The sequence below is a fragment of the Setaria viridis genome, chromosome 2, assembly GCF_005286985.2.
Source record: "Setaria viridis chromosome 2, Setaria_viridis_v4.0, whole genome shotgun sequence".
Taxonomy (NCBI): Eukaryota; Viridiplantae; Streptophyta; class Magnoliopsida; order Poales; family Poaceae; genus Setaria; species Setaria viridis.
The window spans coordinates 6,109,286-6,135,810 of record NC_048264.2 but is presented as its reverse complement, the minus strand read 5'-3'; the positions used below and the strand labels follow the sequence as shown (position 1 = coordinate 6,135,810).

At 47.5% G+C, this 26,525-nt stretch overlaps 4 protein-coding genes across 12 annotated transcripts; all 4 read left to right on the top strand.

The window, feature by feature from the left end:
• The first annotated feature begins 2,024 nt into the window (after positions 1-2,024).
• Positions 2,025-7,611, top strand: LOC117846169 (hydroxyproline O-galactosyltransferase GALT6). Its single transcript, XM_034727283.2, has 7 exons — positions 2,025-3,151; positions 3,256-3,488; positions 3,667-3,954; positions 4,039-4,167; positions 4,266-4,439; positions 5,358-5,465; positions 5,887-7,611. Exons 1-7 carry the CDS (start codon positions 2,038-2,040, stop codon positions 6,091-6,093), a joined length of 2,253 nt encoding a protein of 750 aa, XP_034583174.1. The 5' UTR covers positions 2,025-2,037; the 3' UTR covers positions 6,094-7,611.
• A 1,700-nt stretch (positions 7,612-9,311) lies between these two features.
• Positions 9,312-13,078, top strand: LOC117846171 (ras-related protein RABE1d). The gene is made up of 8 exons (XM_034727285.2): positions 9,312-9,531; positions 10,661-10,733; positions 10,819-10,919; positions 11,850-11,915; positions 12,003-12,097; positions 12,184-12,246; positions 12,377-12,472; positions 12,560-13,078. Exons 1-8 carry the CDS (start codon positions 9,459-9,461, stop codon positions 12,638-12,640), a joined length of 648 nt encoding a protein of 215 aa, XP_034583176.1. The 5' UTR covers positions 9,312-9,458; the 3' UTR covers positions 12,641-13,078.
• A 1,656-nt stretch (positions 13,079-14,734) lies between these two features.
• On the top strand, positions 14,735-18,114 carry LOC117846172 (probable WRKY transcription factor 34). 9 transcript variants are annotated; one of them, XR_004638241.2, is made up of 7 exons: positions 14,735-15,562; positions 15,668-15,780; positions 15,956-16,023; positions 16,510-16,657; positions 16,739-16,916; positions 17,037-17,183; positions 17,272-18,114. XR_004638241.2 is itself a non-coding variant. In XM_034727286.2 (7 exons), exons 5-7 carry the CDS (start codon positions 16,822-16,824, stop codon positions 17,405-17,407), a joined length of 429 nt encoding a protein of 142 aa, XP_034583177.1. In that variant the 5' UTR covers positions 14,742-15,562; positions 15,668-15,780; positions 15,956-16,023; positions 16,510-16,657; positions 16,783-16,821; the 3' UTR covers positions 17,408-18,114. The 9 variants fall into 9 exon arrangements, 4 of the variants coding, with proteins under 4 accessions (XP_034583177.1, XP_034583178.1, XP_072148161.1 ...); XR_011897537.1 differs by having other exon boundaries at positions 14,736-15,562; positions 16,739-16,879; positions 16,986-17,183; XR_004638240.2 differs by having other exon boundaries at positions 14,737-15,562; positions 16,739-16,848; positions 16,986-17,183.
• A 3,617-nt stretch (positions 18,115-21,731) lies between these two features.
• Positions 21,732-25,826, top strand: LOC117846170 (hydroxyproline O-galactosyltransferase GALT6). Its single transcript, XM_034727284.2, has 7 exons — positions 21,732-22,634; positions 23,524-23,756; positions 23,843-24,130; positions 24,212-24,340; positions 24,459-24,632; positions 25,025-25,132; positions 25,224-25,826. The coding sequence occupies exons 1-7, from the start codon at positions 21,794-21,796 to the stop codon at positions 25,431-25,433; spliced, it is 1,983 nt and encodes a 660-aa protein (XP_034583175.1). The 5' UTR covers positions 21,732-21,793; the 3' UTR covers positions 25,434-25,826.
• Positions 25,827-26,525: the final 699 nt, after the last annotated feature.

Here is a 26,525-nt window from a genome sequence, read left to right as displayed (position 1 = left end):
AGTGCAGGGACGACATCGAAAGGCAGTGTCTCGAGGACGAGCAAGGTTTAAGCATAGGGGTTGTTGACTTTCGTTATTGACACACTTTTAGTGCCATTTAAGTGGTGTTTTCATACATATTCTTATACTAACCTGCTACTTGGTACCTAAAATAACCCCATTTTCGCATATGCATTGTATTTTGGAGGACATTTAGTTTTTGCAGGATATTGGAGTATATTGGAGTATAATTGGACAAGTCCCTGGACGAGCAACAACCCAGAGAAAGACGAAGGCCAACGGGCCCAGAAAAAGGCCTTGGCCGACCAGCTTATAGAAGCCCAGGCCGATCGGCCTAGGGTCCTCAGGGCCCCGATCATGCTCATCTTCGGCAAGGACTCCTCAAAGAATACTTTAGGATCAAAGATGGAAGCAAGCAGAACTTTGGAAAGATATCAAGATCCACCCTTATCCCGAGGCTATCGACGTGCAATTTCCCGCATGGAAGTAAAAATAAGTTTACATATCATCAAAAAAAGACTTGGCGACGAAGGAGAACGCGAGAGGCCACAAGGAAGAGCCAGGGCGATTGGCTTGGACCCCAGGCCGATAGGTCTGAGGCTTTCCTTGCTCCTCTCGCCTTCCAATTTTTACCACGCGCTTCCCGAACTATAAGTACCCTAAAAATTCACTGAGCCCCGGCATCCATCCGTGAGAACTCGACGAAACGAAGGACATCCATCAGAGGAAGCTGAGGGATGCTGCAAGTCTTCGAAGTTGTCTAGGAGATGGCTTAGGCCGACCCTAGCTACCATGGCCTCCCTGTGTGGTTGTGTCATGGTGGAGTTCAGGAGATAGTTATGATCATCAATGGTATGTACTCGGTGGTGATGATCTAAATACATCTATTATATAAGCAATGTTCTTCATCCGATCTATTAGCGACTCGTTGTCTCCTTTTATACTTTCTTCTTATCATGAATATGTTTGTTCCTTAGTCTAATTCGAGGTTAGACTTCATAGCATGCTTTATGTAATCATGGTGATTAGATCTAGTATGTTGACCCGTCTTGATATTTAGACATGTTCACTTGTGTCTGTGCCCTTAAACTGTCTGCGCTGATAGAGGATTTTGACAAGATTTAGCTTGTGTAAGGTGGGGGTTTTCGGCAGGTTGACCGGAGGTAGTAGTTTAAAGATTGTTTTGGATGAGATGCATGTTGTGCTTGCTCGTTAGGTAGAACTACAACTAGGTATCTGTAGATGTGATCTACATGTTCTCGTGATTTACCTTTACACCAAGGTTACCTTCTTCCTATGCAATCTATGATTCATGTTAGAATTAGATCCGTTACATTAGATGGAAAAATCCTAATTAGTTCGCTGCCGATACATGGATTGATAAACTTTGGATGGAATACTCTAAGGAAAAAACTACGATGATCCATATATTTGCGGTTCACAAACTGACGTGCTAACCGCCATCAACGACCAACAAAAGAGAAACTCAAGAAAACATAGCAATGCCACGTATAGATGTGAAAGTTTGCGAACGAGAAAGCGATGAAGCCAAATCTGGCTACGTTTTACTATCATTACATTTTTACCCTACGTATCGTCGTGCCTTAACGGTAGCATTGATTTATTCCTTATACGAAGTGAAATTTCCATACTAAACATGTAATCGTGACAAACAGGTGGCGGCTTCACGGCTTCTGCCTCTCCCGGACAGGTGAGGTGGCGAGGGACAGCGTCCACGTCACGCAGCCCACGTCGGTGCTCAAGACAAAAGTGACACACGCATCGGTCCACGTGTACCCCCACAGCCCTTCCCTGGATCCAGTCCACCCGCCACACCGCTCCTCCCACCCACACCCCAGACTCCCCAGCAGCCCAACCGCACGTCTGTGCTCCATAGACCGCGCCCACGCAGCGACACCCCGCGCCCCAACTCACGCCGTCCCCGCGAATCAAATCGAAATCCCCCCACTAATCCCATTCCTAAAACACGCCCCGATCATCAGCTAGCTAATAATCATCGACGCCTCAAAAGCCTGGATGGCTATCTCCTGCAGTAATCACAATTCCTTCCATAGCAAAGCTGCCGTTTGGCAGCACCTCATTAATAATCAATCGCCCGTTTCCGCCATTGATTTAGCAGTAGGAGGCCGCCCCGCTCCCTCCTCGTTCTCCCTCCCCTCATGCTCCTCCCCGCCCGCCCTCGCCGCGCGCCGTAGCAGCCCGACCCGACGCGAGCGGCGGTCGTGGGGGGTTAGGTTTTTTTTTTTTCTCGCGGCGATGCGGAGGGCGGCGTGGGTCGGTGGCGGGTCCATCACCTTCCGCCGCCGCGTGATGGAGGGGCTGGCAGCGGTGCTGCTCCTGTACGCGCTCGTCGTGCTCGCCCTCGAGTCCCCGCTCGTGTCCGCCCCGCTCCCGGGCGGCGCCGCCGCCGTCGCGCGGAAGCTCCACCTCTCCGCCGCGGGCGCCGTGGCGCGCTCCGCCCCCGCGCGCCCCGCCAAGGAGCCCCGCCCCGCGGTCGTTGTCGCCGGCCCGTCGGCGCGCGCGCGGGGACGGGACCGGGATCGGGACCGGCTCTCCCGCTTCGCCACCGGGCTCGACCTCCGCCTACTCGACACCGCCCGCTCCGGCCCGCTCCGCGGCCAGATAGCCGACGCCGTCGCGGCTGGCGCCCGCGTGTTCGCCGAGCTCGAGGGCCTCGACGGCGCCAACGCCACCACCCTCGCGACGCCCTCCGGCGGCGGGGGCGAAGGAGGGGGAGAGCCGCCCCCCGCCAGGTGCCCGCAGTCGATCACGCTCTCCGCGGAGGAGCTCCGGGCGCGGGGCCGCGTGGTGGAGCTCCCCTGCGGGCTCGCGCTGGGGTCCCACGTCACGGTGGCCGCGACGCCCCGGGCGCCGCACGAGGAGCGGGACCCCGCGATCGCGGTGATCAGGGACGGGGAGGCGCCGGCCATCGTGTCGCAGTTCATGGTGGAGCTGCAAGGGCTCAGGGCCGTCGACGGCGAGGACCCGCCCCGCGTGCTCCACTTCAACCCGCGCCTCCGCGGGGACTGGAGCGGCAGGCCGGTGATCGAGCAGAACACGTGCTACCGCATGAACTGGGGCACCGCGCACCGCTGCGAGGGATGGAGGTCGCGCCCCGATGAGGAGACTGGTTGGGGACCCCTGTCAGTTCATCGTTTTCGATTATTTGACCTCAGGTGGATCCCGTTGTTCAGTCATGCTGAATGAATGAGTTGTTGATGACGTGATGTGCAGTGGATGGGCTGGTGAAGTGTGAGAAGTGGATTCGGGACGACGACGAGCACTCTATAAAATCAAAGACAGCATGGTGGCTGAATCGGCTGATCGGGCAGAAGAAGGAGGTCAATCTCGACTGGCCATTTCCTTTTGTGGAGGGCCAGTTATTTGTTCTGACTCTCAGCGCTGGGTTGGAGGGTTACCATGTGAGCGTCGACGGGCGACATGTGACTTCGTTTCCTTACCGCACTGTAAGTGCATATGTTCCTTCCCTTCATGTAGTCTGCAGCAAAATATCATGGCAAAGGCTAGTCGTTTGATGTGCACTCTGTATTGCCATAGCTCAAAGAATTAGGGCCCGGGGTAGTTGAGATTTTGGGTGCTTGGCCTGCCTGTGCAATTAATATATGTTTCTTGTGGCCCTTGCAGGGGTTTGTGCTTGAGGATGCCACAGGTTTGTTCCTGAATGGGGACCTCGATGTGCATTCAGTGGTTGCAGGGTCTTTGCCCACTACACACCCAAGCTTTGCACCACAGAACTATCTGGAGTTTTCTACTGTTTGGCAGGCCCTTCCTCTGCCTGATGAGCCAGTTGAGATTTTCATTGGCATCCTGTCATCTGCCAATCATTTTGCTGAGCGGATGGGCGTGAGGAAGACATGGATGTCTGCTGTCCGCAAGTCACCAAACATGGTGGCTCGGTTTTTCGTTGCATTGGTAAACCCTGTAACGTGAACCTGAAAAGCTTATCTTGCATCATTTGTTTTCTGCACTTGCACTGAAGGACTTTCTTAACTCCAGCATGGCAGAAAGGAAGTGAACGTGGAGTTGAAAAAGGAGGCAGATTTTTTTGGGGACATTGTTTTTGTGCCGTTTCTGGACAACTATGATCTTGTTGTTATGAAGACTCTTGCAATATGCGAGTATGGGGTATGGCATTGAGTTTCGTTTTTAAACTAAATCTTCTTTGGAGTACTATATAGCTGTTTTCTTGGCATTTTCTGACATTAGTGAACTTGGTTGTTCAGGTGAATGTTGTCTCTGCTAAATATGTAATGAAGTGCGATGATGATACTTTTGTGAGAGTTGATTCAGTAATCACTGAAATAAAGAAGGTACCAAGTGGCAGAAGTCTCTACATGGGGAGCATTAATATCCAACACAGGCCATTACGCCATGGGAAATGGGCCGTGACTTATGAGGTAAGGCTTATGTATATTTTGTTGGACAGTAATTAGATTGCATTCTTCATGAACCACCTGATCATTTCTTATATAGCTTGAAGCAAAATATATATTACTTTGTTGCCTTCTTGATTCCATATAAGTGTACTCGGTCATCTGTACAATGCTAATGTGTTTAACTGGGATAAATACTGGTTAAACCTATGTTCGTATAGGATATAGCTGATGTTGAATGCTTTTTCTTCAATTGAGGTTTGTGTGTTGTAACATGTTTCTCTGGAAGTTGAAGATCTTGCATCATTCCTTTGTTTGTTGATTGTCCAATTCTGCTAAATTCTATTCTGTTTAGAAGACATTTAACTTGGTTCGCATTATATGAATTGGAGTTTTATTTTCTCTCTGCTGTCTCTCAGTGTCCTGTTATCTTCAGAGATCTGCAAACTGAAATCATAGTATGTCCTTGTCGAGACAGGGACATTGGGTGACTAAAATGCAATCCATTCACTTTGGAATTACCATATTAGTCCTTTTATTTATTCGTATATTAAGCCATTTATCTACCCAAACCGAAACAAAGAATCACTTGTTGCATGTCTGCACCTGATGGCAGCCCCCTTGAAGGCATCAATTATAGAAGGTTTGACATAGTTCTTTGCTGATTGTTGGTAAGCATTGTTAGCTATCTAAGCAGCATGATTGCATTTTTATGGTCAGTCACTCCTACTTATGTCTTCATATTGTAGACTTTCTTGGTCTTAAATGTCAGCATTCAGTAATATGTTTACAGAAGGTGGGAATTTGTATCTTAGCAAAGCATGATTTATTAGCTTACTGTGAGTGGAAGCTTTAATGTTAGTTTACACTTGACACTCTTTTTTGACTCTACTAATTTGATATTTAGTCTGCACATTGTTAATGTTGCTTCCCACTTCACAGGAGTGGCCAGAAGAGGTGTATCCAGCATATGCAAATGGCCCTGGGTATATTTTATCATCCGATATTGCAGATTTTATCATGTCAGAATTCACAAAGCAAGGATTGACGGTACAGTTTATAATTCCCTGTTGTAAAAAATAAACCCTCTTCCCTTCATTCAATCATTATAATAAAAATGCTCCTCTCCTCCGTGGCATTGTATTTGTTTACAGTTTTCCAAAATACCATTTGAATATTGGACACTTGTCAAAATACCATTTAGACTCTTAGAGTAAGAATATCTCCAAAATACCAGTTTTTGCAGTAGATTAGGCAACATATATCAATCATAAGGAACAAAGAAGCAATGGAGTATTTTTTTATTGGTTCAAACTTTATGTGTCCGTATCTGTTGAGCAATAGGCTAATATATGAACCCTTTTTTGTGCTCTTATTTGAGCGCTGACAAAATATCTCTTGGTATAAATTCTCCAATGACATTTTAGAATAAAGAAGAAATATATCTAATTTACTATTTCTCTCTGTGCAGCTATTTAAAATGGAAGATGTGAGCATGGGTTTGTGGGTTGAGCAGTTCAACAGGACAAGACCTGTTGAATACATTCACAGTTCCAAATTTTGTCCATATGGATGCACTGATGACTACTATACTGCACATTACCAATCACCAAGGCTGATGTTATGCATGTGGCAAAAGTTATTGGAAGGAAGACCAGGATGTTGCAATGTGAGATAACTGTTATGACATAGTTCCAGAAAAAGATAACAATAATGAAACGAGTAGCATCTGACCCTCATCCATAGCGGTCTCATCATGTAATCAACAGAAGTAGAAGGTTAAACTAATGTTCTTTGTCACCTGCGATTAATTCATACATCTTGATGGTAATTTATCCTCCTAGAGTCTGCAATGCTCAAAAGCTGACCCTACTTAGTTACAATAGTGGATTAGGAAGCCTACTAGTAATCCTGTACTCTTTCGCCCCCAACCATATAGGTAGAAGTTTGCATGTTCTCTAGAGATTCCCAACCAAGGACGTCATTTGTAAATATGAAGAGTTGAAAGAGTTCAGTTAAGTTGTTTCTTTTTGGCAGTAGGGATTTAAGACCTGAGAGTAGTTGCAGCTAAACTTATCAGGTAATAGAGCAATCCTTAATATTTCAGCCAATTTTTAACGCAGCTTTTTTCCCAATTATGACTTTATTTTATTAGTGTATTTATTTCTTAACGCTGTTTTCTTAAGAAGCATATTTAACATATGCATTTGATGCCGAGTATCTTAACCTTTTGAAAACAACACATTTGGACTGCTATGTCTCACTCAATGGATCCCAAGTACAAGCATCACACATGTGCAAACCAAGCCACCAGGGCAGCATTATTTTTTTTTATTTGGAACCTAGTACTCGAGCCGTGCTCCTTTTGAATTTTTATATATCTTATGATGAGATCAACACGAAACTTTTATTTTGCTTGGTGGAGCATGTCATAGAAGTATAGAACTTACGAGCACCAGTAAACAAATAAATAATGTGCAGGAGTTACTATTTTAACAAATTTAAACCTCAGTTTCTGAATCTGAAAACAATGACAAACAACACACTTGGATTCACCTGTAAACAAAACATGGTTTGCATTACCATGAGGGAAAGCAATGTAGAAGAAATAGAGAACTGAGGGTAAGAGTTCTTTTTTCTAATCGCTCAGCATGCCATTTTGATGAGCCTGGTCAAGTAGTTGTCTGTCAATCTACAAGTTGCTAATTTTGAGTATGGTTGGCTGTATTCGCAGATGTTGTATAATGAGCCATCATAGTGATTTGGGCCAATTTTGTAATTTTGTCATGAAACTCATCATGTAACTGTGAAATGCCTTTTTTTGCCTTTTGCGAAATAACTTGGTCATGACTTATGAGTTGAATTTGTCAGTGTTTTTTTTTGTACCTGACCTTGTTTTCTGCTGCCTTCAAGTTTATGTTGGAATAGGAATACAGTAAGCTTATGTTTTGCAGAGTTGCTCATCCAGAAGCTAAATCCTACATGGCACAGCGCAGCAGGAACCTTTTACTCGACCAAATTATGAGGTGCTAGCACCAATATTCGTGATTGATAAATTTCCTTGGAACTGTCTTTATTTACTGTCATATCTTTGTCAAATGAAAATTTATGCACAAAGATTGCATTTATACTGTTATTCTGCTTTCTGTCTTTCCCATTGTTCGCAAGAATAAATATCCAATTGTTGCTCTTTCAATTTTGATGAACTTGCTTTCTAAGGAATACATGCAAAAAAAGATGTGTGAAGTGCAGACCTTGTGTAGCTGTACACTTGAACATGCGAGGACAGGGGACTGTATTTCTGCAAGTGCTCTCCAGTCTAAAAGGAGGGAGGGGCCATATCTAGGAAAGACTGAAACAGGGGATTTCTTCAAGGGAACGGCCGAACCGAAGAAGTGAACTGGCACGGCCAAAGCTGGCTTCTGCTTTTGTGTGAGAATATAATCATGGGTTAGCTGGCAAACATGGGGTCACATCTTTTCATGATCTGATTGCTGCTTTAGTTTTTTTTTTGGAATGGAGCTGCTTTAGTTGCCTATGCCGCTATGCGCCACCGTACGTGGCACTGGCATGGAGAAAGGAGAAGTGGTATATTCTGCTTCTGTGCCTTTTGAGCTGTTGTTTCCATGGTTCTGTGCTGAGTCGTTGTGGTCTGCTCATTTGTCATCAGCGCTGTGTAGATTATTGGTTGGTTGGGTTATAGATGCACATTTGGCTGCCTGTGCGGGTTCAGATCAAATTCTGTTTATTGCCAGTAGTTCCTTTTTTTAATAAGGCCTCTTTGGTGAATCGTTCAATGTGAGATGAGAATGATGTGGAATTGCTCAATGTTGATGGATTCAACCTCAGCATGTGCTCAGTAGAAAATCATATTGTGGGGTGAGCATTTGAATGGGGTGTTTTATCCGCCACTTGGCTGATTAATGGGTCTAACAGATGTACCCAAGCAATCTGAAGGAATGTCAGATGAACACAACTCTTTTTTAAAAAAAATCTCACGTTAAATCTAACAAAAATGAAGGACCCATTAGACTTGGACCATAACCATTAAAGACCGGTAACAGAGCTTCTGCTGCAAATCTTTTGAAGCCGAATCTAGGATACACGAAAACGTCGTATGCAAAAAAATCTCATGTTAAATTTGACAAACTTAGGAATCAGAAGCTAACTATGTTCCTATGCAGTACATAAGCGTCATTATAACTCACATGGCAACAACACGACATTTAACGCTACAAACAATATTGCATTTGACACCATTTATCATAGCTTTAAAAAAATTCCAAAGGCACAACTATAGATACATTGAGGGTGTGTTTGCCTGAACCATATAGTTCCTATTCTAGACTAAAAAATAGATGCTCTTTTAACCTACCAACTCTAATTATAACACGAAAGCTAGGAGCCAAAATCCCTTCCAAATGAGACCAAATTTTCACCCGTGCCCCTTCACATAAGCGATTACGCAATTAGCGCTGGCGCTTGCGGTTTCATCGTGATGTTTGGAGCTATATCAGCTAACTAAATAAAAACTAGTACTTAGTTTCGTTTCGATCGAACAAAAACAACTAACTACGCCCGTCAGTTAGCCTGCAAGTAGCCAGCAGGTTGGCGAGTTAACCTCCAACGTATCCCCCAATTTGGCAATTTCGAAATGGCAGCCAGCCACCAACTGGCAATTCCGTCCCGTCCCGTTCTGTACTGTACGCGGCCGCCGCCAAGTTCCAACCACCAGCTCAGCGCCGCGCTCCACTGGCCGATGGACGCGATGCGACGCCCGGCGCGGCGTCAAGCGTACAAAACTACCCCCGGATACGGTACGCGTCCAGCTCCCCATCCCCCGTCCTCGTTTCCTTCCGTTTCCCCCTTCCCCTCCTCTTCACCCCCCCTCTCCCCCTTCTCGTCGCGTACAGCTGGACGCCTCCTCCCCTTGCTGTTGGCTGTTGCTTGCTTCCACCGCCCGCCCGCCCGCCCGCCTCCGACCCCCACATCCTCCTCGGCAACGGAGCGCTCGGAGATCCCCGGCGAGCGCGGCGGGCGAGCATGGCGGCGGCGCCGTCGAGGTCCCGGGGCGACTACGACCACCTAATCAAGCTCCTGCTCATCGGCGACAGCGGTGCGTCCCCCCGAGCAAATCGCTCCTCCCCCTCCCCCTCCCACCCGATTCGATTCTCCGCTAGTGGTGGGGCTGGGCGTAGCCCGCTCGCACGCTCGCTTGATTAGCTCGATTCAGTAACTAGATGTGTGTGTAAGCTGCTGCTCGTACTTAGTTACCGATCCCTCTTTGTCGGCTGGTGTACGGAGCGGGCGGCGCGGAGTGCGGGGAGCTTGGTGATGCCGAGCCTAGGGTTGAGGGGACAGGGTTTTGCTTGTACTACCTTGGGTTGCTTGCGGGGCGCCAGATTGGATGTGTACTGCCCATGCTTTGCCGGAGCTTCGCGAGCGATGAGCGGCGATTAATGCCTTTTAATGATGCGGATTCCGCTAAGTTTGCTCGCTGCACGGTTGCTAGGCTTGTCGCGAGCGGTCGGGTGGGGAGCCATGCTACTCACTGATAGGCCTTTATGGATCAGAGCCGAGTTTGTACTCTCGCGGCTTTTGTTCGTTCCCCTTTTCCTTGGCTTTGAGGAGGCGAAGCGGATTGGTTTTGTGAGGAGATACCGAAACGGGTGCTTTTGTTGTATGCGTTTCTGTTGTTGTCATGCACGGTTATTTTAGCCATTCGTTGCGCCTCAGTTGAAATTGTTGTTTGCTGAGGAGTTCCATGGATGCAGCCAGTCCTATGGTAAACTGTTAAGTTTTAGGCTGGAGATTCAGATATCATAAAAGTGGTGAGGGGTGAAAAATTGCTTAAGTGTCGTGGGGATTCCATAATTAGGCTCTACTGCATTTACAGTCCATTGTGTTATGGTAGGGTGAATTTTTCGGTAAGGTTGTGAGGTATTGTTTGTCTGAATTGTTGGGTGTTACTGCTGTTGTCTGTAGAGGACTTGCTGCTTTGTTGTGCCCAAAGGTCATTACTCATTGGCTAGGTCCTCCATTCCTACTTGTACCAGTTCAGTCAGTGTTAATGTTTAGGTGGTGGAAGTGTCATAATGCATTTGTGGCGAGTGAAAGTTTTGTCTAAATCTAACTTCTTTAATAGTGTTGTATTATGTGATCTCTCTCCTTGACTGATACTGTTTGGTCAATTTGTGTGTTGCAACAACTTTCTCTCGGTTTAATGTGAGTCCCTTTATTTCCAGGAGTTGGGAAGAGTTGCTTGCTCCTTCGGTTCTCTGATGACACATTTACAACAAGTTTTATCACCACCATTGGGTATGGACACAGGCAACATTCCTCCCTTTTAGGCATTCACTTGTGGAAGTTAATATTCTAAACTTGATCTTTTCCTTCTGTTAAGCATTGATTTCAAGGTTAGGACAGTTGAGCTTGATGGAAAGCGTGTAAAATTACAAATCTGGGATACTGCAGGTCAAGAACGCTTCCGAACAATTACCACTGGTAACTATTTTCCCCTTTTACTATGATGATTATGTGGGCTATATGTGAAAGATGAAGTAAATGTCTCATAACTTCTAAATAAACACCTTATTTAGAACTCTAGTTTATGGTTGTTAAAGAACTCTTCTTTTTGAGTAGATGCATCACAATTTACAAGCTATAGTTTGTTGACAAGCTGGTGTGGGCTCATATGCCATTGGTGAACAAGACCAATGTACATGTGCATGCCACAACTGCTGAGATATATATATATATATATATATAGCTAGAATTTCAGCAGCACCGCATACTATGAAAATTTTCCTTTTATAATAGGAAGGCTCAATCCAGACCAAGACTTGAGCACTTAGAAAATAGTAGATTTATTTGTGTCCTGAAAACATAGTATGGTTACAGAAAAACTATGCAGTAGCCAAGCTAGGATGGCTGGCCCGTGGCTTATTAGTGGATCTTGTGTAATATTACTGGAACCCGAAAGTGCCAAAGCCCACCTTGACCATGAAGCCTATACAAACAACTGCCTAATGCCAAAGTTCAGGAAGTGCATACCACTACCGTTAGTCCACTACCAGGCCTGATCTTGATGGCTTTCACACGAAGAGTTATAAAACTAGAAAAGTTTTATGCTGGTCATATGTAAATATTTCAATAGAAAAGCTAGGATGGCTTGCACATGCAGTAAAACTTGTCATAGAAAAGTTTTACTGCCAAATGTTTCATGATAGTAAGACAACATGTTGTTGCTTGTTGGGCACTGGATCATATGTATTTGTCAAAGCTGAATATTATAGTAAGATGTTTCATGTATTGTTGATTTGTTGTTGGTGGTGGTAGTATTGTAGCTCCCCAAATGTTTAGGTAGAGATTCATTTTGTTGATTTTAAACAAGATTTCTGATCCTTTAATTTCTTTTTCTCCCCCATTTTGCAGCTTACTATAGAGGAGCTATGGGCATTCTGCTTGTGTATGATGTGACAGACGAATCGTCCTTCAATAGTATGCAACATGCATGTGCAATCCCATTTGTTGACAGAAGAAAATGTCTGTTGCTTTATTAATTTTCTTTTCTTAATTAACTTGTAGACATTAGAAATTGGATTCGCAACATAGAGCAGCATGCATCGGACAACGTCAACAAGATCTTGGTGGGCAACAAGGTTGATATGGATGCAAAACGGGTAAATGTTTCAGTAAATTACCTACTGTTAGAAACGTGTGACTGGCTTTCTTCTCAATGCCCTTATGTAATGTTCCTTGTTAACAGGTAGTGTCCACAGCTCAAGGTCAGAAGCTAGCAGATGAATATGGTATCAAATTCTTTGAGACGGTAAGTTTTTTTTTAACTATAAGCTGAGTAATATAACTCCCACGTCACAGCCGCTTCTTCATTGTTAATGTATCAGGTTTCCAAGATGATAAACTTTACGTATTTAATTCAATTGTATGTTTATACGCAGAGTGCAAAAACAAATCAAAATGTGGAGCAGGTCTTCCTTACCATCGCAAGGGACATAAAGCAGCGGTTGACTGAGACCGTTGCTGCTGCATCTGAGGTAGCTATTCACCCGTGCATATATTCTCCCCATTTTGATCAATTGTCATACAGATCAGTCGCATCTAACCTTCACCGAACTATGCAGCCCCCAACTATTCAGATCAGTAGGCCAGATCCCGACCAGCCCAACCCTGCCTCGCGGTGGTCATCCTGCTGTAACACCTGATCGACGCGGCGGCGAAACCGCACAGCGCCTCAACGTGTGACAGCTAGGTTACTACTGCCCCTGCCTGCGTGTGCTTACTCCGGTGCCAAGCCAAGATGTAAATTTCGCTCGGTTGATATCTAGTGCCAAAGACTACCGATACTCTGACCACTATGGGTGTTTCGATTCTTCAGCGAGGTGTTCGGGTGTGTTCCCGCTTTAATTTATCGCCTTTGTTATAGCCCAGTGGCTCCATGCTAATGTATGCTTGGGAACTCTTGTAATTGTAGCGCAGCCAGACCGATCTGCCGGAGCAAACGTCTCGGCAGATAAGCTTGTGGTGGATTTGCTCCTGTGTCGTGTAAAAACAAAACCTTGGAGGGACAGCAGTATCTGATTTGTATGGAATCGTTCGTGATTGTACATTAGTGGATTAATATTATCCGGTTGTTGCTCCCATGTGCCATCGTGCATCATATCACCCTGGACATCAGAGTTCAAGTAGATAATGATGTGCTATACAGAAAATAGCTGAAAATGCGAGATACGGAGTAAGTTGTGTTAGAAAATAACATGACTAAACCTAATAGCCTGATAACATGAACACCCAAGAAGAATTCAATTAGTTAGAACTTAATTATACTTGCATGTGAAATCAGTAAATCCCCTTAAGGGCGCTGACAACCATGTGTCTGCTTAAGGATGGTGTAGGGGAACACCGTCACGAGCGGACGGTGGCAGACGGAGGCCTTCAAGTGCGTGACCGTGCAGATAGCATTAGGAATGCAATTTTTCCTTAATCACGTTTGGCCTCAAGGACCTTTTTTAGAGCAAGTATATTGGTATCGTCTAATAGACGGTCTCATGCATTGACACGTAATCTTGAGACGATTTAACAGGCAACCTGTACAATGGGTTGTCCTATAAGTTATCTGGTAGTGGTATATAATTCCTTAATTTGTGCATAAGAAAAATAAAATATTATGAGTTGCATGGCAACAATAACTCGTACAATGATTGTTAAGTTGTCTCGTAGTCCTACAATTTAGCTCATGAGGTAGTTGTTTCGCGAAGCAACGACCTCTTTCTCTCTCCTCGCTCTCTCTCCTTCACATCATCAAAAATCTTATGTGGCACTGCATGAGACGACCTATGAGACCGCTGACATGTAGCAATGTACTTGCCCTTATAGCACTAGTCGTACCTGGGACCTGGCATTAGTTAGGTTGTTGCCTTTGACCAGACAACAGGGTGATAGTTATCCTCCTCAGGAGTAGATCCTTTAACTAAGCCACGTTCAATTCCAACAAGTTGCACCTACTGGTGGGGCCTTTGTTTCGGCTGCAGAAGAAAACCCGAAGAAGTTGTTTTATTGGCATGGCATGTACGATCTGCCGTTTCGTCCAACGTTTCTCGGAGAGACCATCAAAGAATATAGTTTGCAGCAGATTCTTGCGCCGGAAATGTCTCCTTTTTGTCCTGAAAAGAGGTGACCGGCTGAGTACTGGCTACCGTATACGTCTGTACCAATTTTTTTTTCCTAGTAGTTATTAGAGAACCATCATTGCACCTGATGAACAAATTGACACGAGACGACGTTAGTTTTGTTCGTATCAGGGCATCACACGGATAGCAGACAGCTCCAGCCTCCCCTCTGGCAACGTTGCGTTGCATTGCACCCCTACGAAAAGCTGACGACGGTTTGCGAGAGGAATGAGGAAGAATGATGACGCCATGGCGAGCACAGATCACGCCCAGCCACCAGCCAAAAGGCGGACGGAATAACAAGGGGGATTACATTACATCAGCTTGATTAAAAGCTACTACCCTTTGCTCGCACGCCCGCGTTCCACCCGAAAAAGGGACGCGTGGCGTTCAGCCGCGGCTCTGGCCTTTTTTCGAAAAAGACCTCCATCTTTCTAGGAATCTCAACTAAGCCCAGATCGTGCAGCAACCGCGTTCGGATTATTTTCACGTAGGACCTCGTACAAAAATTTATTTCGACGCGAAGAAGAGAAAATTCGATAGTGCTGTCATTTTTACTAGAAACTCCCGCGAGGCATTTTTCGGAAAGCCCCACTCTCAATCTCCTCTCCTCCCCGGACCCGCCGCCCCCTCTCTCCCTCTCTCCTCGACTCCTCCCCACCACCGCCCTCTCTCTCCCTGCTCTCTGCCGCCGCCTTCCCTCCCCCTCTCCCTCTTCGCCTGCCTCCGCCGCCCCTCCCTGCTCTCCGCCGCCGCCCCACCCGCTCCCGCGGGATCCAGATCCGACGCGGGGGCGTGGCACGGAGTGGGAGCCGGCGCTCGAGTGCGTCGTGGGCCTCCTCCGCGGCGACGTCGACGCCGCGGGCCCCTCGCCGCCCTCCCCGGTATCCAGGCTATTTTGCCGCGGTGCTCTCCTGTGTCTCGCTCGGTGGCAGCGGCGGGGACGCGCTCAAGCTCGCTGTGCTGCGCGTGCTCGTCGCGTTCGCGCGGTGCTCGGCCGTCTCCGTCAGCGGGGAGTGCCTGGGCCAGGTGGTCAAGGCGTGCAACAAAGGGGAGCGGCGGCGCGCGGCGAGGCCACCCGCGGCCACGACCGGGAGCGGCGGCGCGGGCCGAGCACCTCCACCTGCGCAGGAGGCACGACGGCAAGCGGCGCTGGCCGGGCGGCGGTAGCGCGGCTTGGCGAGTGAAGGCGGCGGCGCGCGGCGCGGCCTCGTGTGGCAAACGAGCCACCTCGCCGCCCTCACGTACCCGTCGCAGTGGGCGCGATGGGAGGCAGGCAGGTCGGAAGAGGCGGAGGAGATGGGCGGCGCCGACGCCACCCGCTGACACACACCAGCCCTCCCCGCGAACTAGGCGCAGGTAACCCCTCTCCTCGCCACGGCCCCGGCTGTGCCTGATCCGATTCCGATCAGGTGGTGGTGCCAGCTCGATTCGGCTCGTCCGTTGCTGTCCGATCAGGTGATGGAGCTCCTGTACGTACTTTGATATGTTTGGCTGAAGAATTTCTGTACAGCGCCATATATCTGTATCAGCAACGCCTAAATCGAGGTCATTTTCTTTCAGGTCCTCTATTACCTTGATGAAAAAAACCAGGTGGGGTTTGGAGATCTCTGATCTTAAGAAGCAACTCGAGGGGCGGGCGGGCAGGCCAGTGGGGTACGACTCCTGAGAAGAAGGCAAGTATAGTGCATGTTCTCATTATGCAATTTCAAATGCTATACTGTGTCTGGGTATAGAACTATAGATATGAAATGGAAAAATGTAAACAGTTAAGCTTCTTGTGTCATTAACCTACAATTTGCGCTTTGATGACTTTAGCCTGAACTTGCTTCTTAGTCTTTGAACTGGCAGGCTGCATGTATGGGAAGAGAGCAGAAGCCTCTGAAGATCTGCTCTTTAGGCCTCGCTGGATATGAAAAGTAAACATTCTTGAACTCAATGTCCCCTTGAATGTTGTCCAGCTTCCTACATGTTGTGTTGTCTGCATCAATCTCTGGCTCCTTGTTGATTATTCCGAACATATTATATGCTGCAGTCTGCCCACCCACAAATGCTTAAATGCTTGGTGATGCCTGGTAAATAGCTCTGGTGATTGCAGTAGCAAAGTGAAGGCTTTCTGAACTTTCTGATTATAAAGGTTGAAATTTATTTGGACTTGATAGGAAATCATGTCAGTATATGAGATGAAGTTTTCACAATAGAAAAGTTCACATAATTCAATTGGAATGAACCATTTATGAGATGTCAGTGTATGAATTTGCAAATGTGTTGTGCTCCCTCTATGATTGGTATGTGTTGTGCTGCTGAATTATAATAACTGGTGCATCGGGACATTTAATTAACAAACTGTATTAATTGAAAATCCTGATGCATTTTGGGAGTGTGCTTTATTTATCTTTCTGCAGGTTGATCTGTTTGCTGCGGCGGCGGGGCTTGACGAGGAGGCCGAGAAGGCAACTCTGCTTCTCCGGAGGCAGAGGGTGACACGGAGGAGCTGGCCAAGGAGCTTAGCGCCGGCCAGCCTGGGCTGGAGAGCAAGATGGTGGCCATCAGGTACTTCTTGAGGGCCCCAATCTGGTTCTTGACGAAACCATTTCTACCAACTCGCAACGTGAATTTGCTTCGAATGGGTAGGTTTTGTCAAGCGTAATCTGCACATTTGTGGTGTTCTGTCGCAGCCCAAGGAAGCTGGTGAGCTTGCTGCAGAATCTACAGACATGGACATGCCCTGCAAGGCACAGCAGGTCAAGCTTTTCTGCACCGTTTCTATAGAATGTGAGGGTGATGAGGATGAGACTGAATCTAAAAGAAGGTTAATGTTGTACACCACTTAACACAGACTGCATGCAGTTATATTGACCTCACTGATTCTGTTTTTCAGGAAGCTGGATGATTTAGTAACTTCTACTATTATTACTGTTGTTGCCACCAGTACCATTGACATGGGAGCTGCAGCCTCGAGAGCTTTTCGGGAGCCTAGGGTGGTTGTTCAGACCACAAGTGAGGTTGACATCCTTAACGATGGGTATCGGTGGCGCAAGTATGGTCAGAAGGTCGTTAAAGGCAATCCAAATCCAAGGTCACACTTTCACTACCATTTCTTACTGTATGCGGTATCCTCCATCCCCTGAAATTAGTAAACATCATTTCATTTCATTTGTCTGCAGGAGTTACTACAAATGTACACACCCTGGCTGTTCAGTCCGCAAGCATGATCTGAAGTCAGTCATCACAACTTATGAGGAAAAGCACAACCATGAAGTTCCGGCAGCCAGAATACACTCACCACCTTTGTTCACTTGACAAATTCTTTTGCAGTGACTGAACTGCTACATATAGACTTTTCCATCAATATAAACAATGTTGCAATCAGTACTCAGTAGGGTAAAGACTTAGACTGAATGCACAGGGCAGTTCTGAGTGGGGTTGACTGTTCAGCTGTCCTGTTAGTATCAACTTTTTCATCCATATTAACAATGTTTCAGTCAGTAGGGTAAAGAGTTAGAATGAATGTGCAAGGCAGTTCTGACTGAGGTTAACTGCTAACACCTACATTTCATTAAGACATGGGTAATGGTCTATTTCTTTACTGGTTTACAGGATGCCTCATACTGCAGATAATGGTCATTTGGTATGCTTAACTTGCTGAGTGTAGTTATGCAAAGCTTGCATTTTTCGTTGATTATATTTGCATGGGAATATATTTCAATTGTAAGTTGCATTTCTCTTATGTGACAACAGTAATCTCATTTATGCTTAACATATTATTTTTTTTGTTGTAGGTTCACGGGTGATGGAGGAAGCGATGTATAACTGATTCGGAAGAAGGAAGGCTATAGTGCATACTTTTTCTTACTATTTGCAATATTAGAAAGTTATGTGCAGAATTAGAATAATTTTCAATTCTTGGTGTAATGAACTTTATCTGTTACGTAAAGGCCTTGGAATGATATTTTTTAAAATGTATGTTTTTTCTGGACAACTACATGAACATGATTGCCATTTTATCACACGCCATGAAAATTCATGTTCATAAGGGCATGTTTGGCTCCAAGGTGTTACCCGTCGCATCGGATATTTGATACTAATTAGGAGTATTAAATATAGATTAATTACAAAACTAATTGTACAAATGGAGTGTAATTCGCGAGACGAATTTATTAAGCTTAATTAGTTCATGATTTGATAATGTGGTGCTACAGTGACCATTTGCTAATGATGAATTAATTAGGTTTAATAGATTCATCTCACGAATTAGCGTAGGGTTCTGCAATTAGTTTTATAATTGGCTCATATTTAGTTCTCATAATTAGTATCCAAACATCCGATGTGACACTATCAAGGTTTAGCACCTCGTATCCAAACACCCCCTTATGATGCCTTATAATTCTGATGGAGCGCGCATGCATCACCGTTTGAGATGGATGGAACAAGTGATTATTTCTCTTCGTACCGTTTGAGGTGGATGGAACAAGTGATTGTTTCTCTTCTGTTTTGTATTTGATCGTTGATTGGATAGGGCGCGCATCGCGCCGAATGTTCTAGTTAGTTACATTACAGGCGCCCATGATCTGGCGCTCGACAGCCTTCCAAGTGGCGCCAGCCGAGAAGATTAAGAACAGCATACACACAGCAGGGGGCGTACCTTCCGTTCCGATTCGGTACGTCCGTCCAGGTCCACGCCAACACAAAAATCAAGTTGTATAATGATCTGCTCCCTCCGTCCCAGGAACGAAAGGAGTAGTTTATATAGTTTATTAATCAGATAATCTTCCGCTGGCTACGGCCGCACAATTTGCAATCAAATCTAATCATGGTCGCCCGTGATTTGTTAATATTCTCCGAGATGCCACTATCCTAACCGCCGATGATGATGCCGGCCGGTGTGTGTTTGGGCGAAGCAAATGTGCTGGTGATGATGCAGGCGCGACCGATGCCACCCTGGGCGATTGCGGCGCGGCGGCTAAACAAATGTGTCTGGGTTGGCCGATGCCAAGCTGCCCCCTGGCGTGTTTTTTCATGCGCGCGCACACCGGTGCCGGCCAGGGTTATGCTGAACTGAAAGATGTTTTTTCTTTTCCTTTTACTACTACTGGACGGATCTGGCGATCGTTGGATACGACTGAAGCCGCGTCTTGTTCCGACGTGCCCACCCCCCCCCCCCCCCCCCCCCCGGTCGCTGCCGCGTGTCAACAGTGTGTTAGAGGGCTTCGCGTCGCGACGCCCGGATTTTTCTTTTTTCCAGCCGCCATGTTTAACTTTTCCTTCCTACTACGGCTGCCATTCGATCTCGCTTGCTAGGGTGAAACAAATCCAAAAGAAGAACCCCATCGGACACACACGTAAAGTTGGACTAGTTACCGTCAAATCTGGCCATTTCGGTTTAGCCTTCAACTCTCTTCCACGCGCACGAGGCACACGACGTTTGTCTCCACCGTCGACGAGACCCCCCCGAGTTCAGAGGTCTCCGTTGAAGAGGGGGAGAAAAAAAGGAAAATGCGCGGCGCGCACGGTTCGCAGCCGGCGGGATCGGCGTCGGCCACGGCGGCACGGGATTCGCGCGCCGCCCCCTCGAAGTTCCGGGCCGTTGGCCGAGGGACAGAGGACACACGCCATGTGCGCCCGCGCCGGCGCCGGGCCCTCCCTCCCCTGCCTGGCGTAGGGGTCCCCACCCGGTGGGGCCAGAGGCCAGACGGACGTGTCCTCCATGCAGCCGGGCGGCCGGGGCCACCTGAGGTCTCCGTCGCGTCCACGCGCGCGCACGCGCCGTTCACACCGCCGGCACGCCAGCCACGTCCCGCCTGGCGCGGTGGTGCCTCGCCTGTCCGGCTCGAGTACTCGACTCGCTCGCGCAGTGGCCGGGGGGGCTTCGGTTGGGTTGCGTTGGGTTCCCACACTCCTCCTCCAGCCCTCCGCGTTCGTGCTGGCCTGCAACGGCAAACGGGGCCGGCCGCCCGTACGGAACGGCGACCCGACCCGGCCGCCGCGCGCCGGATCGCGGCCTCCTCCCGAAACACCAAACAGCCGCGGGAACCAACCGTTGCTGTGCGACCTGTGGTCGTTGACTCGCCTCCTCAAGTTTGCCTTGTCTTCATTTATCAAAAAAAAAAAGGTTTGCCTTGTCTAAGTTTTCAAAAAAAAAAAGTTTGCCTTGTCCTGCTCCAATCTGCACTTGAACAGGCTGCTGGAGTAGTACTACAAAAGCTCGCCAGCTTAAAAAAAAACACTGTACGGGACATTTCAAAGTCCGTTTGCTTAGAATTTTAGGTAGCGTTTAGTTTTGGGACAATGTAGATTGGGTTGGAGCTGACCCATCTCATGTTTGGATAAGTGGGTTGGAGCCAACCCAGTCTTTTGTTTGGATGAGGAGGTTAAGAGGGTTGGAATGGATGTCCTTTTATCACGTTAATTGTGAGCCCCACCTGTCAGCCTCTTCTTTTTTTCTTCTCCCTTCCATCTTCTTCCTCCTCTCCTCCCCGCAAGCAATCCTCCTCCACGGCTCCTCCCCGGCCGGTCCTCGGCCGCCAGCGCCCCCCCACCGCCCTGCTCCCTGCGCCGCTGGCCCCCACCTGCGCGCGGCCCTGCCTCCCTAGCTCCCCGCCACGACGGTAGCCCTGCTCCCCGCGCGCCGGCGGCCCTCCCTCCCTAGCTCCCCACCACGTTGGGCTGGCGGAGGCGACGTCAGGCGAGTGAGAGACGTCAGGCGAGTGAGAGAAATGGACAGACGACGCCGTCCAACTAGGTTAGGATGATCCCTTCGTTTTGGGAGGACCGGATGAACCCGGATATTGGGGGTATATTCCCCATCTAGGACGAACCCAACCCACCTCTTCTCCAACGTCGAACCCATCCCAACCCATTTCGACCCCAAAACCAAACACATGCTTAGTAATTCCTTTTGCAAATATTATGGACCAGTCCCATATATAACTTTAGTGATTCCTTTTCGAATATTATTGACCAGTCCCATATATAAATTACAAGGTTTTATTTCCTTCCCTCAATTTGGTCATGGAGAACACTTTCCCGTACAAGATCATAATGAATCATTACCTCTAAATCTTGTTTTATATCTACCCTTTTTTCTTCAATGCTTACATTAGGAAGTTGCCGTATGTTACATTTCATGCAAGCTAGCACAGTAAATGTTGACAATTGGCATATAATTAAGGGTGAGAATAGGGACCAACAGCCAGCGTATAGCATCAAATTAGTTCTAACATGATTCAACTATAAAATCTCTTTAACATCTATGGTCGTAATCATAGTTGGTGCATTTAGATTCTCTATCTTCTACTATCTTCGTTACTAACTAAAAAAAACTTCCGTTCCCGGCTAAAACCACCGAGATTTTAACGACTTTCCAAAACCGTTACATATTTCCATCTCCTTCACTTAAAAAAAAATCCATCTCCTACCCGCTGTTCGCTGTTCCGCCCTCCCCACCAGGCCATCTACCTCCCCACGCCGCCGCGGCGACACCCTCTGCGTTCCCCGCAACGGTCAGAGTCCTGAGAGCTCACCGCGCCCGCCCCCCCCCCCCCCCCCCCCCCCCCCCCCCCCCCCCCCGGCCCTCAGCTAGTATTAGTACGACCACCCATCCCCGTGACCCGTCCGTCCCCCCGCAAACGGCTACTTCCTCCCTCCCTCCCCTCCCACCGCCTTCTAGAACCCTCCGCCGCGTCCACGATGCCGCCGGCGCCGGCTCCGCGGAAGAAGCGCCTGGTCCGCGCGGGCCTCCTCGCCGCCGCTGCCGGCTACTTCGCCTTCGTCCTCCTCTTCGAGCTCCCCCTCCTGCCCTTCTACTCCTCCTCCTCCTCGCCGTCCTCCTCGCTACCCATCCCGCACCCGCGCCGCCGTGAGCTGGAGGCCGCCGCGGCCTTCGCGTCCCCCTTCTCCCCCGCCCGCCCCGCCAAGCCGGCGTTCCCCGCCGCGGCACCGTCCCCGGCCACGAGCCGCGCCCACCACCTCCCGATCTTCTCCTCCCTCCTCCTCCTCCCGCGGCCCAACGCCACGGCCACCCCCTTCGACGCCACCGCCGCCGACGCCTTCGCCGCCGCCCGGCCGCACCTCGCGCACCTCCAGGCCCCGGCCCCCGCCGCCTCCGCCTCCTCCACGCCCTCCTCCGCATCGCCGCCGGCGGCTCCCACCTGCCCGGCCTCCGTCTCCGTGCACCGGGAGCAGCTCCCCCACGACGGCGTCCGCGTGGTGGAGCTCCCCTGCGGCCTCGCGGTGGGCTCCCACGTCACCGTCGTCGCCCGCCCCCGGCCCGCCCGGCCCGAGTACGACCCCAAGATCGCCGAGCGCAAGGACGGGGAGGCCGCCGTCATGGTGTCCCAGTTCATGGTCGAGCTCGTCGGCACCAAGGCTGTCGATGGGGAGGCGCCGCCGAGGATCCTCCACTTCAACCCCAGGATCCGCGGGGACTACAGCCGGAGGCCCGTCATCGAGATGAACAGCTGCTACCGGATGCAGTGGGGCCAGTCGCAGCGCTGCGAAGGATTCGCCTCCCGCCCCGCCGAGGACACCGGTGAGTTGTCCCCAACCTCAACCTCTACCCATCAACCTCCAGATTTGTCGGGTTAATTTTTGATTCGATGTTTTGGTTAGTTTAATTCTTCGATCTAATCGTCCAATGCTCTGGCTTGCATGTTGGTTTAATTTAGAATCTGAATGAATTACAAAGATGGAGGTCGGTACGAGTATGAATGGTTGGTTTGTTAGTTGCGGAAATTGAAGAGTGTCAACTTCAGGGGTCTTAATTTGCGTGGAATAGCGTAGCTTCTGGAATGGGGAACGGGGAGTACAAAGTTTGCGCCGGAAATTTCTAGAAAGAGTTAGAACTCCTTTTCCAGTTTTTGGAGAATGCGATGCAAGGGACCTCTGATGGTGATGTGTCCTATTTTTCAAATCAGTGGGATCTTAGAAAGTACACATTGACCTGAAACCGCGTTTTAGAGCTGTTGAATTTTGACTTGGCAACTGATACGTGGGAGCCTGAACTTCGTTCTCTCTTCCCTGCAAATAAGCTCTTGTGTTACATGTGCTATGTTCTCATATTGTAGAGATAATGTGCCCATTACTCCAAGTTTCCTATTAGTTCCAACTAGTTTAAGGTACGGGATGATTCATTGCTGTTAAAGCAAGCTTCTGATCAACTGATATGAACTGTGGTTGAATGAGTCAGTGTAGTTAGCAAAGTAACCACAGCAATGACCAAAATTTGGTGTTCTGAGTACCTGAGAGAGCATTAACTTGACAAGTAGTCAGCAGTTTAGTCCTTGTGATTTACCCAAAAACGCTTCAACTTGAATCTGAAGTTAAACCGGGATTTCTTTTACTTCAAGAAGCAGCCCATAACTTTGCTTTGCAACTTTGGCATATGATGATTCATGTTCTATGTCACTTTTGTGTCTCAGTTGATGGGCAACTCAAGTGTGAGAAATGGATTCGCGACGACGACAACAAGTCGGAGGAGTCAAAGATGAAGTGGTGGGTGAAACGTTTGATTGGCAGGCCAAAGGATGTCCACATCAGTTGGCCATACCCATTCGCAGAAGGCAAGCTATTTGTTATGACTCTAACAGCTGGTTTGGAAGGTTACCATGTCAATGTTGATGGGCGGCATGTTGCTTCATTTCCATACCGCACCGTAAGTTACCTTTAAAGCCTCGTAAAATTTGATTAGTAGTCCTGAGGTATGCATTGCTAAGTGTTGCCGGCTTATTTTCTCTACAGGGTTACTCCCTTGAGGATGCAACTGCATTGTCCCTAAATGGAGACATTGATATTGAGTCAATTTTTGCTAGTTCTCTACCCAATTCGCACCCTAGTTTCGCACCGGAGAGATACCTTGAGATGTCTGAGCAGTGGAGGGCCCCACCACTGCCAACTGAACCTGTTGAGCTCTTCATTGGCATTCTTTCAGCAGCCAGCCATTTTGCTGAGCGTATGGCTGTAAGGAAGTCATGGATGATGTATACAAGGAAATCATCCAATGTTGTAGCTCGGTTCTTTGTGGCTCTGGTAACTCCTACCTCCTTGACTCATTCTTTTACTATTCATTTGCATGCTTGCAAGCTCTGACCGAATTAAGAAAATTCACAGAATGGAAAAAAGGAGGTCAATGCAGAGCTGAAGAAGGAGGCGGAGTTCTTCCGTGACATTGTTATAGTGCCTTTCGTTGATAGCTATGACCTTGTTGTTTTGAAGACTGTTGCGATTGCTGAGTATGGGGTAAGTGATTTCAACTTGTCTGGGAATTACATGTTTACATGCTAGCTGCTCTGCCATATTCCTTCACAGGTCAATATCGTTGATATTTATACTGAGTTAATGTTCTTTGTTGATGCAGGTGCGTGTCGTCCCTGCAAAGTATGTCATGAAATGTGATGACGATACATTCGTCAGAATCGATTCAGTTCTGGATCAAGTGAAGAAAGCTCGAAGTGATAGAAGTGTGTATGTAGGTAGTATCAACTACTTCCATCGACCATTGAGGTCTGGCAAGTGGGCCGTTACTTACGAGGTAAATTGTTGTTTCCTCTCTATTTGTGGAACCAGAAATAAACAAAAGAAAACTTGTAGTTGATGTCTGGTTGCCAGCAAAAGAAAACTTGTACTCGTATAAGTAGCTTTAGGCAAGTAAAAAAAAGTTTGCATATATTTTTTTCTTGCAAACAATGAGTAGACTTGCAAGTTATGTGCAGATTATCAGAAGCTGCCGGTATTTCACAAGCTGTTTACAGCTGTAGCTGTACTGTCCTTAGTTGTCACCTCTTTCTCTATGCCAATTTTAATTTCAGAAGTAGACAACAGCTCTTCTTGACATTCTAGATACTGGAAGATTGCTGTCCTTGACAATCTAGATACTAAAAGATGGTGACATTATCCCTGAGATTTTTTCCTTTTTATATGCAGGAATGGCCGGAAGAAGTATATCCGAATTATGCTAATGGACCTGGCTACGTGATTTCATCAGATATTGCACGATACATTGTATCTGAATTTGACAATCAGACGCTTCGGGTAAAAATATCTTCCTTGCAGTTGATTGGCATGCACTCTCCATCCAAACAAGCAAAATAACTGAATGCTTGTATCCATTTTTGGTGTGCAGCTGTTCAAGATGGAGGATGTGAGCATGGGCATGTGGGTGGAGAAGTTCAACAACACGCGGCGGCCGGTGGAGATCAGGCACGACGTCCGGTTCTACCAGTCAGGCTGCTACAACGGCTACTTCACGGCGCACTACCAGTCCCCGCAGCACATGATCTGCCTGTGGAGGAAGCTGCAGTCCGGGAGCGCCCAGTGCTGCAACGTGAGATGACAATGACGAAAAACCCGTGGCTAATTCTAGAACTGGTTTGGTTTTTGGGCAAAAGAGAGACGATCAGCTTCGTAAGCACAGCTCGCTTATGCAACAACTGAAGATCATTGGAGGCGTTGAGGATGATGAGTTGAGTTCGATCGTTCGGAGGGGTTGCTCTTATGGGATCGTGATACGGTGATTCGTTCATTCTTTTGGTCGGTGGCCCGTTTCAGCCGCTGATTCTGACACCCTGTTTTTGGGGATTCTTTTATACCTGTTGATATCCGTAGCTGTGTCAAACTTTTTTTGACCTAGAAATTTTGACTTGGGCGGAATTGGGTTGGTATACCAGCAGTGTTCGTGTACAGGACTTTCTGAGTTCTTAATTTATCTTATATACGGAGTTCTTAACTGGAGGCACTCGAAAATAATCTGTTGTACTGTAATCGAAAAATCTCAGTCGACCGCATGTACTAGTGTTGCAGCTCGTCCGTAAACTAGTTGAGATGACATTAAAAAGTAGGAACTTAAGCAAGAACTACCACAATTTTGAAGCATTTTCCACCATTTGCTAATATAATTAATGTACTTTGATCGAATCAAACTAGAGTGCAAATATTAGGGGTGGGCATTTGGAAAATTTGGATCGGGTAATTCGGGTATTTGTAAATTTGGGTTTTGAAAATAGCTACCCAAATTTCACCCAAAATATAGAATACCCGAATTTTCAAGTACCCGAAAAAATCGGGTTCGGGTTTTCCAGAATTACCCAATAAATTGCATACGTTTGTTCCTCAACTGCCACAATGCCATGGTCACAACTATGGGATGAAACAAAAATGCATTTCAACATCACATACCAATTACACATCAAACAACAGCAAATCGACGAATCAAACTAATAAATTTCTCTACATTTACAATCTACTAGTACATAATCCAATGGCGTTTAGTATAGTTAAGGTAAATCGGGAATTCGGGTACCGGAGTTGAATACCCGAATTTTCCTGAACTAAATTCGAGTTTCTCAACTTCGTACCTGAAATAGTGATCGGGAATATCAGGTTCGGGTATTTCAGGATCGGGTTCGGGTAATTTAGGTTCGGGTTT